Here is a 14,933-nt window from a genome sequence, read left to right on the forward strand (position 1 = left end):
CTACATATTTAAACTTTTTTTGAAAAATGTCATTAAAAATAAAATTGTCAGTAACATCATATTAAACAAAATTTAAAAATATTCCATTTAATAAAATGCTATATTGATAAAAGGACGCTAAGATTGTTTATTATGAGTAAGTTTAATCCCTTACCGCTTTAGATCATGAATCGCGTATCTCATAGAAAAAAGTTCGCGCAGTGTTTGCTGTAATAGATAATTATTTGATGTGGCAGAGTGAACTATTCATATATCAATATTATCAATGTTGATCATAATCGATTAATGAATAATCGCTTAACTTTGTCCTCAAATGCACATCACTAACTGTAGGCAAACATGAATGTGAATACAATGTTGCCACATATAAAAAGTAATATTTCCTTGGGGTTACCAAAACAATATTTCTTTTTATACTTCTTGGCATAAAAAAGACGGTAATATAATTAGGTTAGGTATATTAAAATGTATTTTAAATGCGATTTATATTGGTAAGATATATAAACGTAATATAACAGGATTTGTCATAAAGCGCCATCTAGTTCCAAGTAAAATGGTAATAATATATGAAACCTTTTTTGTAAATATAAATACAATTGAAATACAAAAAATAACATATATAAAATTATATATATTTTTGAATAAAAATAAATATGGGTAAGTAATATACTATAGGATTTTCATATTTAGTATAATAGATATTTCTGTTACTGCGGTTGCCAATCCGCCTGCCAAGCGTGGCAACTACAGGTAAAACCCCTCAAGGGAGGCTTATGTTTAGCAGAGGACGGTTAAAGAACTACTCACACTTATTCAGCTCCATTTGCGTTTCGCTGAATAATTTTGGTCACACTCAGGGCCGTGCCTGACGGGCGTTCATTGCGTGCACCGCACGCACTTATCGTTACAAGTTGTTTACTGGGCCGATTTCGGTTAACCAAAAACTGATTTTTTTCCCGGTTTGATCGTATAATAATAAACTGTTTTTTTTAATGTTAATTTTACCCAGGCACGGCCCTGGTCACACTTATACAGTTCTGCTTCTATCAGTCGCGTACGGCGTCGTAAGAATGAGAAAAGCCGTCATAGCGTGCTATCTCCGCTGAAACGCTTGTCTATTGCGTACGGCGTTGAATATGCTGTATTTCGTAAAAATAAAGTAACTATAATTACTATAAAATACGTCTGCACTCTTTAATCCTTGCGTACATAACGATTACGCAATAATAAATCAAATTAATGCAGAAAAAATACAGGTCGCAACTTGTCGACAAGGAGTCGCGAACATTCCTGTGAAGAGCTGTTTCGCCACGTTCGACGGTGAATATGGCTGAGCAGCGCTGAACGCTCTCTGTAGTATTCGCATGATAAATACAAATTTTATACTGAGTTGCCGCGAAAGCAGAATAGATGCGGAAAGCTGAATGGATGCGTACACGTCTCCATACAAAATTGTTGTTTTTTATAGACAAAAGCTGAAGAGAGCTGAATAAGTGTGAGTAGTCTCTAAAGGCTATGATATTTCTGTTAGCGCCCTCTATTAAACGTTATTGGAATTTAAGCTGACATTTATTGCTACTCGACACTAGGTGGCAGTAAAAGAACTAGAACATTCTGGAATAATTATAAAAATAAAAATAGCATCTTCAGAACTGTTCAAATATGATTCGCTTTCATATTTAATACATTTATTTTTAAATAATGTATTTACCGATGTTCTATAAGTTAGATATTTTATTGCATCAGATTGAAAGCGGTAACTATCGTTTATAGATATGAACAGAATTATAGACTTTACAGAATACTCTATTTTGTTTCAATAGATCTATAGCGGTGTACGAATCCGAATGATTTTGTTTTTCAAATAATTATTATTTGCTAATTTTATTATTCGACTACTAATTATTAATCAATCAGAATAATGAAAACAAAGTCCTATCCCTATATGTACTACCAAATCCGTTTCCTGTATCCACTACTGTTTCATCACTACCTTAACGATAGGTGATAAAAGTGACGATAAAAAAAACCTTTCAAGATAAATATCGTAATAAGTACTGAAACGGACAAAGTTCAAATATGTGCTTTCTACGTTATGCCTAAATGCTAACCTTCCCACTATCTCATCATACATGATTTTAAAGTTAAACAATTATCACTTTAACAGATACCTATTTAATTTTTTTTAAATACACTACGATTATTTTATATTAGTATGATAATAAAGTCTAGTATAGCTTTACATTATCTAGGATAACGTATAATTATTTTTTTAAAGAAAAATGTATCTAAAGTATGTGTATGTAATTGATACCTACCTATATTTGGTTTAGGGCCATTATTTGCAATGAATATTTGATTATTTTATGAATTTTTAAGTCTAAGAAACTGGAAGGATTGATGTGGATGAAAAAGCAAGTCGGTTAGCTAATCGCGACGAATTCAATGATAAATTAGTCACGATGATTTCCAGGGGGAAGGAATAATTTATATTGATAGTAACCTCCCATTAGGGAGGTTACTATCAATATAAATAGTATTAACTAGCAATCCCCTTCCCCCGATCAATTATATTAAAAACTATATGAAAAAGTTTACAAAAGTTTTTGACTAATAAAAGCTATTACCATTAGAAGATACATACGTTTGCATATTTGTTTAGTTATTATTGCTATCTCTCCAAAATAATTTGACTTAAAATATATTATAGTAAAAATGATCATAAATAAGCTCAACTACGATATAATCATGTGATGATATGAATAGTAGGAGGTCGAATTCAAAATGTCATATTTAAATATGGTTTTAAAATAACACTTTAGTAATTAATGATTAAATGTGCATTTACATTACTACGTTATTAATTCAATATACAATATGAGACAATATGGTATATTAACATGCTTAGTCATTTGCGGCCCTTAACTTGACCGTATATGACATTTCGAAAGTTCCCGGCTTTTCCAGATAGATGCCACCACTTTAAATATACGGTTCGCTCGTCGATTGTCGTCAGTCAAAGTAAACATTTGAACGCTTCATCTTCAGTCTGTTTTTGAGATTCAGTTCCAAATAACAATTTTGAATACTTGCGTGGTGTTTTGATTACAAAGAAAAAAACTAAAATGTCGTTACTTCCATTCTTGTTGGATTACGAATTCGAACGTCCTCGTCGTCTGTTGGACCAACACTTCGGTTTAGGACTTACACCTGAGGATTTTCTGACTGCCGTTGGCGGGCCGTTGATCAGCAGGGAGTATTACCGACCATGGCGGCACCTGGCTGCGGCAGCTCGCGACCTCGGCTCTAGCATCAAGTCGGACAAGGACAAATTTCAAGTTAACCTTGACGTCCAGCATTTCGCTCCTGATGAGATTTCTGTGAAGACAGCCGATGGTTACATAGTGGTGGAGGGAAAGCACGAGGAGAAAAAGGACCAGCACGGCTATGTTTCTCGCCAATTTACCCGCCGGTACGCATTACCTGAAGGTTGTATCCCCGAAAATGTTGAATCTCGTCTGTCATCCGATGGTGTACTAACCGTGGTGGCCCCGAGAAAAGTGCCCAAGGCTGTGGAAGGCGAGAGGAAGGTCCCTATCACTCACACGGGGCCGGTGCGCAAGGAAATCAAGGATCAGGCAAACGGCGATAACGCAGAAAAGTAACCTTTGCGTTAGGTATGTTAAGGTACCCTCGATTTATTTTGTTTCCCACCTGATATTTGTCTCTTGTAAGACTGATTTTAGGTTAATAAATTATTCTTAAGACATCTATGTGTTTTATTTAATTTTATCTAAATATGTAGGTAAAATAGATTTTTCATCTCATCTATCATGTTTTCATTCTCATCTATCACCCTTCACTGGTGCTCCGCCAGCGTATTCCGTTAGCGCAGGCGGGGTATCACACCATTTTCACCCATCAAAAAAAATACCTTCCTCCCACTCCCCTTAAAACATATGTTAGTAATTAAATGAAGTACACTACTCAGTTAAAATTATATCAAATTATATTCTGAACTATTTACATTATTTTTATTATACACACACTGCACAGACAATCACCAAAAATATGGCTCTTTTTATTTTATATTTATTTTAATTATTATTTTCACGTACCCTCAAATGGGTTAAAGTTGAAAATCAGTGTTTTGTTCCTTGAACAATGTTACACGCTGAGCTTCGACCTTTTTGTATTGCTGCAGATCACACATAATAACACAATTTTATAAATCTTATGTTGTTTTATGTATTATCTATTTTTATGAACATGTTGTGTGTGATTAGTAACAAACAAATAAACGATATATCTATCTATCTATCTGCTACTATTAGTAGTGGTAACTGTAATTCAATATGTGATAACAGGTAGTTTATCAATGTTGCATTTTCTTAATAACATGAGTTAATGCCAATGTTTCAACCATTCGTGTTTCAATCGTAAAGCAGTTGTGTGTGCATGGCTGTGTTTCAATTTGAAGGGTGGGATATGGCAGTGAATTTATAGGGTACAGAGGAATAACATTTGAGTCCTCAAGAATGGCAACGCATGGAGGTATCATGGGCGAAATAGTATACTCTGTTATGTCCATGAGCAGTAGCTCATATCTATAGGCGACGCTTACCATTTTCCATCAGGTGGGCCGTCAGCTTGTTTGTTATTTTAAGTTGCATAAAAAAGATGTAAATCAGGTGAGGCGCAGGCGATATTAACATTTTTTCTGTAACAACAAATACATCTACCGACACTTATTACAGAGTATGGTTCTTGCGTGCAGATGGAGAGATATCTAATGAAATACATTTTGCGAACTCAAAATGTTTTGCGACATAAAGTTATAATTTGGTAAAAATTAGGTGATAATTGTAACAAAGGGATTGAAATAATTTACAAAACACGTTCGTTATCTAAAGTGTAGGTATGTCATAACAATTTTGTTATAATATTTACTTTAGCTTATTATAGTATTATGTTATCTGTAGTAACACATCTTGCTTTTAATTCATTCACAATCATATATTTAGAAAATTCACACTTACAGTTCAGTTAATTAAAATAAAATATACAATTTATTTATGTGTGATGTTAAACAGTTACTATAGTTGACTGCAATTATTAAAATGACTAATTTTGCTTTGCCAGGAAGGCTTACACGTTCATTATATTTATACAGGCAGGTATGTAGTTTTTAATTATCATTCCTTATTATTATATATAATTATAATACTATATTATATATAATTATCATTCATAGCTCTAAAAAAATACTTTATTACGAAAAGTTATTATACACTACAGGAATTTTTCAATGAGAAAATTTAATTGTATTTGTACCTATTTGTTACAATGTAATAATGTTTTATTTATTTTATGTTAATCGACAATACATATATATATATATATATATATATATATATATATATATATATATAATATAATATATATATATATATATATAATATAAAAATTTAGTTATGTACTTTATGAAATATTAATGTGATTGCTGTGCCACTCCAGGGTTCATTTTGATTCTTTACTTTTAATAACTTAAGACCTATATTGTTACAACATGAAATAGCAATAAGTGATTGAATTGAATTACCATCATTACGAAAAAGTAACATGCCCCTCACATACGAATACCTGGTTGTCAAAGTAAGATGGGATTGTAGTGTTAAAAGTGAATAAAATTTACAGACATTAGGTCACTATCCAAATAATTGGACCAATTATATTTTGGTCGTATACATATATTAATTAATATTTTTTTAAATTAATAACTTATGTGTCAAACATATCACAAGATCTTTAAACAGACGATATATTTTTAGTTACTTAACACGGCGTTTTTGGAATATTTAATCAAAAATATTGTTAATTTCATTTCACTTTATCCATGTGACTGGGATATATTCGTTGACAGGATAAAAAGTAGCCTATGTTCTTTTTCATCGAAGTATATAGTACATATATACCAAATTTCATAATGATTGTTTTAACAGTTAAGACGCTAAGTGGCAGCAAACAAACTCACTTTCACATTATTAATATTTTATAATATTAGTAAAATTTATTCCGATGTTCCGCACTTTAGTAAGCTTACACTCAAATTTGACTTTGGTTGTCTTTTTTTTTTATACAACTTAGAATGGTAAACAAGCTGACGGCCCATCTGATGGAAAGTGGTAACCGTCGCCTATAGACATGAGCAGTACCATGGACATAACAGAGTATACTGTTTCGCCCATGATACCCCCTATGCGTTGCCGTTCCTGAGGACTCAGGTGTTATTCCTTTGTACCCAGTAAATTCACGCCATATCCCACCCTTCAAACCGAAACACAACCATGCAAACACAACTGCTTCACAGTTGAAACACGAATGGGACAGAGGTACACAAGCAATCGACTTTTATACAAAGTCTCCCTCTGGTATATAAAATATTAATAATGTAGTAAGTAGTAATAGTTGTTGGGTTACTTCAGATGTCCTGCACTTTAGTAAGCTTGGTATGAACCTTCAAATTTGACTTTGGATCTCTAATTTAATTACAGTTACTTGCTGGCATTGCTGTTAATTTGCTGGTGTTGAGTGGTGGCTTGAGCATAGGTTACAGCGCCACCCTGTTGCCACAACTCAAGAATGACGTCTCGTACTCGCATGATTCTAGCTACGATTCATGGATTGGTAAGATGTTTAGAATGTACTTATGTAATTCGCCGTGTGGTCCCAGTATAGAAAGGATCACCCCTTCCTTTCCAGTGGGTGTCGTAAGAGGCGATTAAGGGAAATTAATGGTGGAGTCGTTACCAACCCGCCTACCAAGCCTGGCAACTACCGGCATAGCCCCTCAGCAGGGCCTATGTTCAGCAGTGGACAATTAATAGCTAATACGATAATACTTATGAGTGGGGGGAAGGGATTGTTAGCAATGGAGTTTGACAGCCTCATTGCTAGCAATATGCCCGATTAGGTCGACCTTTACGTGAGTCCCCCTGGAAACCATAGTGAAACAATTCTTGTTGAATTCATCACGATGGGCTAACTGATCTGCTTCATCCTCACCTGTCATCCTTCACTGGTGCCCCGCCGGTGTATACCGATCGCGCGGGTGGGGTTACCATTCCATTATCGCCCATTAAAAAAATACGAGTATATAATACACCTATGTGTGAAAGTTGGCAATAATTTGGGGGGCGGAGGGGATATCCCAATTTTACTATAAGTGGAAGTTTATAATAAGACCTATCCTGTTGTTCAAACATTTAATGATTGTTAAATTTTTATTATTTATTTATGTTTGTTTTAAACATTTTGTTCATATTTATTATCTGTAAATTTTCCTAAAAATAAATAATAGGAGGATATGTGACAGTACTACATTAAGGACTGATATCTTGCTGAAAACAGGATTGATATTGGCATTTATTTATTGTGGAGACGACTCATTACATAGACAAGAAAAATAGTAATTTCTTTTTAAGAGACTTAAAAAGGAGGACGTATTCAATTCCTTGTATTTTTGTCTGTTTTATATCTTTGTTAATTATTAAATTTGTATAATTATTTTTGCAAATAATTGGTAGTGATTATACGAGTATTGCTTGTAGTTCAATAAATGTCTATGGTAAAACTTACTCATTTTACAGTCTCTGTTATCCTATTAATATAATACATGTGAAAGTTTGTCAATATGGATACATGCTTAATAAAAATATATTTCTTTTTCAGCTTCCTTGACACCGTTATCCATGGCATTGGGCTGCTTATGTTGCGGATCGTTTATCGATAGATTTGGTAGAAAAATGGGTTTGGTCATTTGTATCGTACCTTCTTTAATGGGATGGCTCATGCTTGGATTTACCAACAATATCGTTTGGACACTATTAGGAAGATTCTTCGCCGGATTCTGCAGCGGAGCCTACAGACCAATGGGTCTTGTATATCTCAGTGAAATTACAGATCCAAAGCGCAGAGCTATAGCGCTTCTCTCAACGTCCGTGTCATCAAATTTCGGAGTACTTTGCAGTCACGTAATTGGATCAAATCTATATTGGAGAACAGCCGCTTTTATATTTGGTTTACCAAACATATTGTCATTCGTACTATTTATTACTTTAAAAGAAAGCCCTCTATGGTTGATATCTAAAGGGAAAACTGATAAGGGAGAAGAAATTTTCAAATGGTTCAGAGAAAAAAGTGAAACATCAGAGAAGGAACTACGAAGTGCTATGAACAAATATGAGGACATATCACCGCATATGTCTTTGAGGGAATTATTTAGAATATTACGTAGCAAAATGTTTATAAAGCCTTTGGCAATAACAACATTGCTTGTTGCTTCAACGCAATTGTCAAACGTGAATACTATATGTTACTATGCTCTTGATATTTTTGGAAATACATTCCCTGAAAATATCGACAGTGCCTTGGTGATGGTTATATTCGATTGTTTAAGGGTCGGGTGCAGCATTACGACTATCGTTTTCTCTAAATGTTTACCTCGTCGGTCCACTTTTTTGATCTGTGGCTTCGGAACTACTGCGTTCCTTGTTGGACTTGTATTTTACATGTCTTTTGATACGTCTAATTTAGTTTGGTTAGGTATGACATGTTTAATTCTTTATATATGCTCAGCTAGTATAATGGTGACTACGGCTTGGTCGTTTGTTAGTGAATTATTCCCCGGTACAGTTCGCGGCTTGGGATCAGCGATGAGTAGCTTCATTTTGTTTATTTTACAATTTATTTGCGTCAAAATAACACCGGACTTTATGAATACATACGGTATGCCTGCTATTTACGCTGGCAGTGCTATTGTAGTTTTTGTTTGTACATTAATTTTATGTTTCATATTGCCAGAGACAAATGGAAAAAGTTTACAAGAAATCGAGGATGGTATAGAGAGTAGAAAATAAATAACTTTTTTTTTTAATAATTGAATAAAATTTATGAAGCTATTGCTTTGTAAAGTAATGAATATACAAAATTTAATAAGTTGGAAACTAAATCCTTTCATACTTAGTAAGAAGTCAGGATTTTTTCAGAGAAATTGCTTCATCATTATCATTATCGATATTTCCAAAGACTTTATATCATTGCTTTGTATATTTGTAAGTAGATAATAAAATATTATTGTGATATTATTACTATGTAATTATTACATTTAATTTTTAATAAAAACATTATTTTATTTTCCAGTGTATTTTCATGTTTACTTTTTATTTTTTTTATTTATTAACTTGATTTGTCAGTACCCATCATAATTTAAAAATATTTGAACTATTTTGAGTCGTAATACAATAATAGTAGGTAGTAATTTATATTTTAATGAATAACTCGTCTTGACCTAATTATTTTTCTAGAACCGAGTAAATAATTTCTGCCATTATTGATAGTAAAAAAAGTGTATTTAAAATGAAAATAAACACTGATTTTGTATTAATTTAACATCAATTAATTATTAATATTGACCTACTTTTCATACAATAATGAAATAAATGTTTTTTAATTATTTACAAGGCGATATGCGTAGGCCAACAATATCTTACAAAGTATTCCAAATTTATAATCTATAAGATTCAGTAGGTGCGCTGTGATAGACGGATGAACTTTGTTATTTTGTCCGTATGTTTACCATACCATATTAACTGTTTCCTGTCCATTGCTGAACGTAGGGCTCCACAGGGCATAGACCCTATTAAGGAGTTTTGTCAGTGGTAGACAGGTTGGCAACCGCAGTGACGTTTTGGTGATGTTTTTGGGAAGGACGCCGCTGTTTATCTCCCAACCTTTAAATTCTCTTAGTCGCCTTTTATGACACCCTGGGGAAAGGAAGAGGTGGCCCATACTATGATGGGGCCTTAATTGTCCGTGTGTTTGGTACACTTAAATTGAAAAATTGTAATGAAATTATGTACCGTTGAATTTTTAAATAAAACTTTGTAATTTAGTTTAAGGTAACATATAATTTAAAATGCAATAAAACATATAATGTACACTGAGTGTTATTAACCCAATATCACTTCTCACTTAGTTTTGAGTCCGATCTTCTTTGTAATCACTTCACTTCTCCTCGCTTACTTTTGTATCCGAAGTTCCTTGTCTTATAGGTCCAGTGGGTGTAATAGGCACGATGCGTTCACCTTTTGCAATTTCAACATTCTTCGGTGCAACCACTGTTAGTACTCCATCTGATGAGAGTCTGGACTGCACAGCGTCCCCGTTTATATCGTCAGGCAGTTTGTATCGTCTGACAAACTGTCTTGAGATAAAGCCATGTTCGTCTTTCTTCTCTTCATGTTTACCTTCAATAACTATGTAGCCTGAAGCTATTTTGACGGTGATTTCATCGGGGGCGAAGTGTTGTACATCGACGTTGATTTGCCACTTATCCTTGTCAGCTTTAATGGACGATGCTGCATCAGGCCACCAAGGTCTTAGTCTCGATAGAAAAGGGCTTGTGGCTGTAGGTGCAGATGTTACGTCTTCTGGCGTTAAGGCCAATCCAAAGTTTTGGTCGATGAGGCGTTTTGGCCAACGTGGTAAATCATAGTCGAAGAAATATGGATGGAGAGACATTTTCGTTGTTATCTTTTGCTCTTTTAGTTCACTACTGTTTCTGTTTTCGACTGTTTGGTTTATATATATATTGCGGGCGTCACTCTGGCACGCGTTTGATCTATTTCGGAAGACTCGATGATTCTCGATGCATCGTGTGTATATTATGTAAATATTCATTAACGACGTTCATTCACATAGATCCGTGGTCACTGTGTTATCACAAAACATGTAATTTTTTGTTACATGACTCAGAATGGTAAATAAGTCGACGGTCCACTTGATAGAAAGTGGTACGTAAGTTTTGGTCGTCCTTATTGATATCATAAATATGAAAGTGTGTTTATTTATTACCTTATAGCACCTTAACGGCCTAACCATTCACTGTAAAATTAGATATATACGTACTACACGGGATAGAGAAGAATAAAGGGTATTTTTTTATCCCGATCAGTAAACATACCTCGGCCACACAGACATCGTCACAGGTTAAAGCTTATATATTAGATAGGGGAAAAGGGATTGTTAGTAATGGGTTTGACAGTTCCATTGCTAGCAATATACCCTATCAAGTCGACCTCCACGTGGATTCTCCTGGAAACCATCGTGGCTAATTCTTGTTGAATTCGTCACGATGGGTTAACTGATCTATTTCATCGTTACCTATCATCCCTCATTGGTATCCCGCCAGTATATACCGATAGCGCTGGCGGATTCCATTATCATCCATTAAAAAAAATTATATATGTACACCTCGGCTTTTATATTACACTATTATTCTCTTATAAATACTAAGGACTAAGATGTTATTGTATTAAAATTTTATAACGTATAATTTGAACATGAGTGTGTGTGTGTGTAATTTATCTTCTATAGCATGCAAATCGATGAAAGAACATACTATTTTTATATACAACTCAAAATAACCAGTGTATCGCGCTGGCGGGATTATGATTCCATTATCACTCATTAAAAAAAAAAAAAAACAAAATATATGTACACTGTTTCGCTTTTAATACACATTATTCTCTTATAAATACTGAGGACTCTGATGTTATTTGTGTACTCAATAAATTCATTGCTATAATTTCATATTTGTAATGAACACAGCCATGCAAACACAATCGGTTGAAACAGAACATAAGTAAGCAATCGACTTTTTACAAATTCATGTTTGGTAAAGCAATCGACTTAAAAATTATGATCACTTGTTTCGTGCTTCGAAGGGCACGTAAAGCCAAGTCAGAGGCCGCCATGTAACTCTTCATACCAGAGGGCGATAATCTCACATGAGCAGTAGAATAGTAATTGTGTTATGCGGGTGTTTGCATAAGTTTAAGTAAAAAGTATTATATATATTAATGTAAAATGTTTATCTTTTTTTTATACCACTGAGGTGGCAATCAAGCATACGGCCTACCTGATGGTAAGCGGTTACCGTAGCCTATAAACGCCTGCAATACCAGAGGTATTACGCGCGCGTTACTGACCCTGAAGAAACCTCTTTCTCTCCCTTTTAAAGAACCCCATGCTGCAGTCTCTTGGGAGAACCTCAGTAGGGAGCTCATTCCATAACCTGAGTGTTCGTTTTTTTTTACAACACAGGGGGCAAACGAGCAAGCGGCTCACCTGATGGTAAGTGACTACCGCCGCCCATGATCATCTACAAAAACATCTGAAACCGCTTTGTACGCGACCATTTAGGCTGTGGTGTATAAGTCTCATTTAAATCCATTTATCCATTTTTATGACATAAAAATGAAATGGTAACCCTGCCAGTGGTGGCAGGGCACTAGTGAGTAATGATGAATAGTTGGCCCATCGTGGCGAGTTTATTAATTTACCATGATGGTTTCCAAGAGGGACCACCCTAATCCGACTTCTTACCATCGGACTATGGTGTTACGCCTTTGTACATTATAATTTCATCATTATATCTTCTATCTTTATCACCATTTCAAACTGAAAATCAGCCATGCAAACCTAAAGCAGAACACGAGTAAGACAGAGGTATCCAAGCTTTTTTACTTAATTTTTAGACCCAATAGTCATATTTCTCATAATCATTGCTTTTTTCCATAACAGTTATCACTACAGAATATCCATTACAGCTAAATTATGTTTTCCGGATGAGTTTACAACAAAAATAATGTATGACCTTAACACCGAAGTTTCCATAGCTTCTTATATTGTGACTCAACAACAACAAATGAGTCGTCTCGAAGGAGCTATTTTTATATTTTCTCGCCCACCGGTGCAGTACTAAATATATACTTACCATTGATGTATATAATATATACGCAAATATAGATTTAGCTCTAATTTTCTTTGATATATAAAAATCCAAAATCGCTCAACCGATTTTAATAAAATTTTATAAATTTTTTTTTTGCCCGCTACTTCGTATTCGAGAATTTCAGAAGTAGGAAAAACAATGAAATAGATTACTTCCAGATGGCGTGTTAAGATAAAACACACCGGTTTGTAAGTTTTTTTTTCATGGATGATAATGGAATACCATTCCATTATCATCCCGCCTGTGCTAACGGTATAATCTGGCGTAGTACCAGACGAGGGATGATAGGTAAGATAAAAGGGCAGGTCAGTTAGCCCACCGTGATGAATACACCTAGAAGTCAGCACGATGGTTTCCAGGGGTGACCACGGGGAGATTGATCTGATAGGGTATATTGCTAGCAATGAGACTGGTAGTCCGCATTACTAATAATCCCTTTCCCCCCTAACCAGTTATTCAGAAATACGAAAGTGACAATCGCGTACTGTTTGGAGTTTTTGTGTGATGTCGGAACAAATATACACACAAGTCTAAAAATTATTGCCTTGGCTTTTATTACTCATTAAAACTCGTCATATAACTTTTTTTTTAATATTTCCTATGCACAAACATCGTCCAGTAACAATTGTATTATATTGTGACTAGAATAAAATGAAGCGGTGTTTGCATGGCTGTGTTTCTGTTTGAAGGGTGGGATATGGGAATAACAAGGTACAGAATCATAACACCTGAATTCTCAGGAATGGCAACGCATTAAGTGTAACATGAACGATACAGTATACTCTAAGTATGTCCATGGTACTGTTAATGTCTTCATAGGTGACGGTCACCACTTTCCATCAGGTGAGCCGTCAGATTGTTTGCCATTTATAGTTGCGTAAAAAAATATTAGAATAGTTTTTATCCTGATAAAAAAATGATAAAAAATTGACTCGGTATGTGGCGATATCGCAGAATCTAACGAAATGGGTCAAAACAATGTTTATGATGTTTTCTACGCTTCTCCTTACATTTTTTCACAATAATACCTAGTAAATCTAGGTTGAATGAATTGAAATGCGGTTTTTGTGCGTGTCGTAAGAGGCGACTAAAAAAAATTTATGGTGCAGGGATAAGCAGTAGTGCCCCTTTTAAAACATCACCAAAGTCCAATTGCAGTTGCCAACTCGTTTGCCAAACGTAGCAATTACTGGCAAAACCGCCCGGAACAGTGGACAGTTAACGGCTGTATCATGTTATATAACAAAAAAACAACAAAGGTTTAGCTCACGACGGTTTATTAGATTTCGGATTACATGGATCGGTATTCTGTACTGAGATCGTGGAGTCTCCTTTATCCTCCTTTGGTTCTGAAATTGGTATTAATGTTTCACATGGCAGATTAGATGTTAAACAGGACTTCCTTGGTGCTGTAACGGTGAGGAGACCATCAGCTGATAGCTTCGACTGCATGGTCTGAGGATCACATCCTTGGGGCAACTTGAATTTTCTCACGAATTGCCTCATCACGAATCCTGTTTTGGTTTTTCTCTCCTGCTTACCCTCTATTATTACATATTCTGGGCGTGCTTTTACCCTAATTTCGTCCTTATTAAATTGTCGGACATCAATAGTTAATTGGAATTTATCCTTGGCTAATTTTATTGTGGGTCTTATATTTCGTTTTGAAAATGAATAGAAAATAGGCTGAAAACGGAGTCCTAGGACAGAGTTCAAGAACATGTTTTTAAATTGTATGTGTTTCCACATTAAATGTATCAAAAATTTATAACAACAAATTCAAAAAAAAAAAGATGCAGTTTGAAATGTACACAATTAATTTATCTGACGTATCCATTCAACATCTCATTGACCATGATTGTCATTTTGAAATAGCAAATTAGTAATCAATTTGAGACATTGATAGCTTGGCAATCTCTTTCTACAACCTGGGACATAGATGAAGGGTAGTATGTAAGGGTAGTAACCTACCCCTTACAATTGTAATAAACAATATTTATTATCCCATGTCAGTAATAAACTTAAAAGATCTACATATTTTTATATTTTATCCAAAAGATTTAAGTTTAAAACTACC

At 34.4% G+C, this 14,933-nt stretch overlaps 4 protein-coding genes across 6 annotated transcripts; 2 read left to right on the forward strand and 2 right to left on the reverse strand.

Moving 5' to 3' along the window:
- The first annotated feature begins 2,999 nt into the window (after nt 1–2,999).
- LOC113519438 (protein lethal(2)essential for life-like) lies at nt 3,000–3,769 on the forward strand. The gene has a single exon (XM_026904550.3). The coding sequence runs from the start codon at nt 3,126–3,128 to the stop codon at nt 3,663–3,665; it is 540 nt and encodes a 179-aa protein (XP_026760351.1). The 5' UTR covers nt 3,000–3,125; the 3' UTR covers nt 3,666–3,769.
- A 713-nt stretch (nt 3,770–4,482) lies between these two features.
- LOC113519477 (facilitated trehalose transporter Tret1-like) lies at nt 4,483–9,998 on the forward strand. Of its 3 annotated transcripts, none has more exons than XM_031909589.2 (3): nt 4,483–4,918; nt 6,555–6,687; nt 7,732–9,998. In XM_031909589.2, the coding sequence occupies exon 3, from the start codon at nt 7,752–7,754 to the stop codon at nt 8,916–8,918; it is 1,167 nt and encodes a 388-aa protein (XP_031765449.2). In that variant the 5' UTR covers nt 4,483–4,918; nt 6,555–6,687; nt 7,732–7,751; the 3' UTR covers nt 8,919–9,998. The 3 variants fall into 3 exon arrangements, with proteins under 3 accessions (XP_031765449.2, XP_031765448.2, XP_052753064.1); XM_031909588.2 differs by lacking the exon at nt 4,483–4,918 and adding an exon at nt 5,007–5,177; XM_052897104.1 differs by lacking the exon at nt 4,483–4,918 and adding an exon at nt 6,355–6,454.
- LOC113519392 (protein lethal(2)essential for life-like) lies at nt 9,949–10,637 on the reverse strand. Its single transcript, XM_026904461.3, has one exon. The coding sequence runs from the start codon at nt 10,579–10,581 to the stop codon at nt 10,066–10,068; it is 516 nt and encodes a 171-aa protein (XP_026760262.1). The 5' UTR covers nt 10,582–10,637; the 3' UTR covers nt 9,949–10,065.
- Nucleotides 10,638–14,122: 3,485 nt separating this feature from the next.
- LOC113519478 (protein lethal(2)essential for life-like) lies at nt 14,123–14,780 on the reverse strand. The gene has a single exon (XM_052897132.1). It carries the CDS (start codon nt 14,603–14,605, stop codon nt 14,123–14,125), a length of 483 nt encoding a protein of 160 aa, XP_052753092.1. The 5' UTR covers nt 14,606–14,780.
- Nucleotides 14,781–14,933: the final 153 nt, after the last annotated feature.

The sequence above is a fragment of the Galleria mellonella genome, unplaced genomic scaffold (assembly GCF_026898425.1).
Source record: "Galleria mellonella isolate WM207_F2 unplaced genomic scaffold, CSIRO_AGI_GalMel_v1 utg352, whole genome shotgun sequence".
Classification (NCBI taxonomy): Eukaryota; Metazoa; Arthropoda; class Insecta; order Lepidoptera; family Pyralidae; genus Galleria; species Galleria mellonella.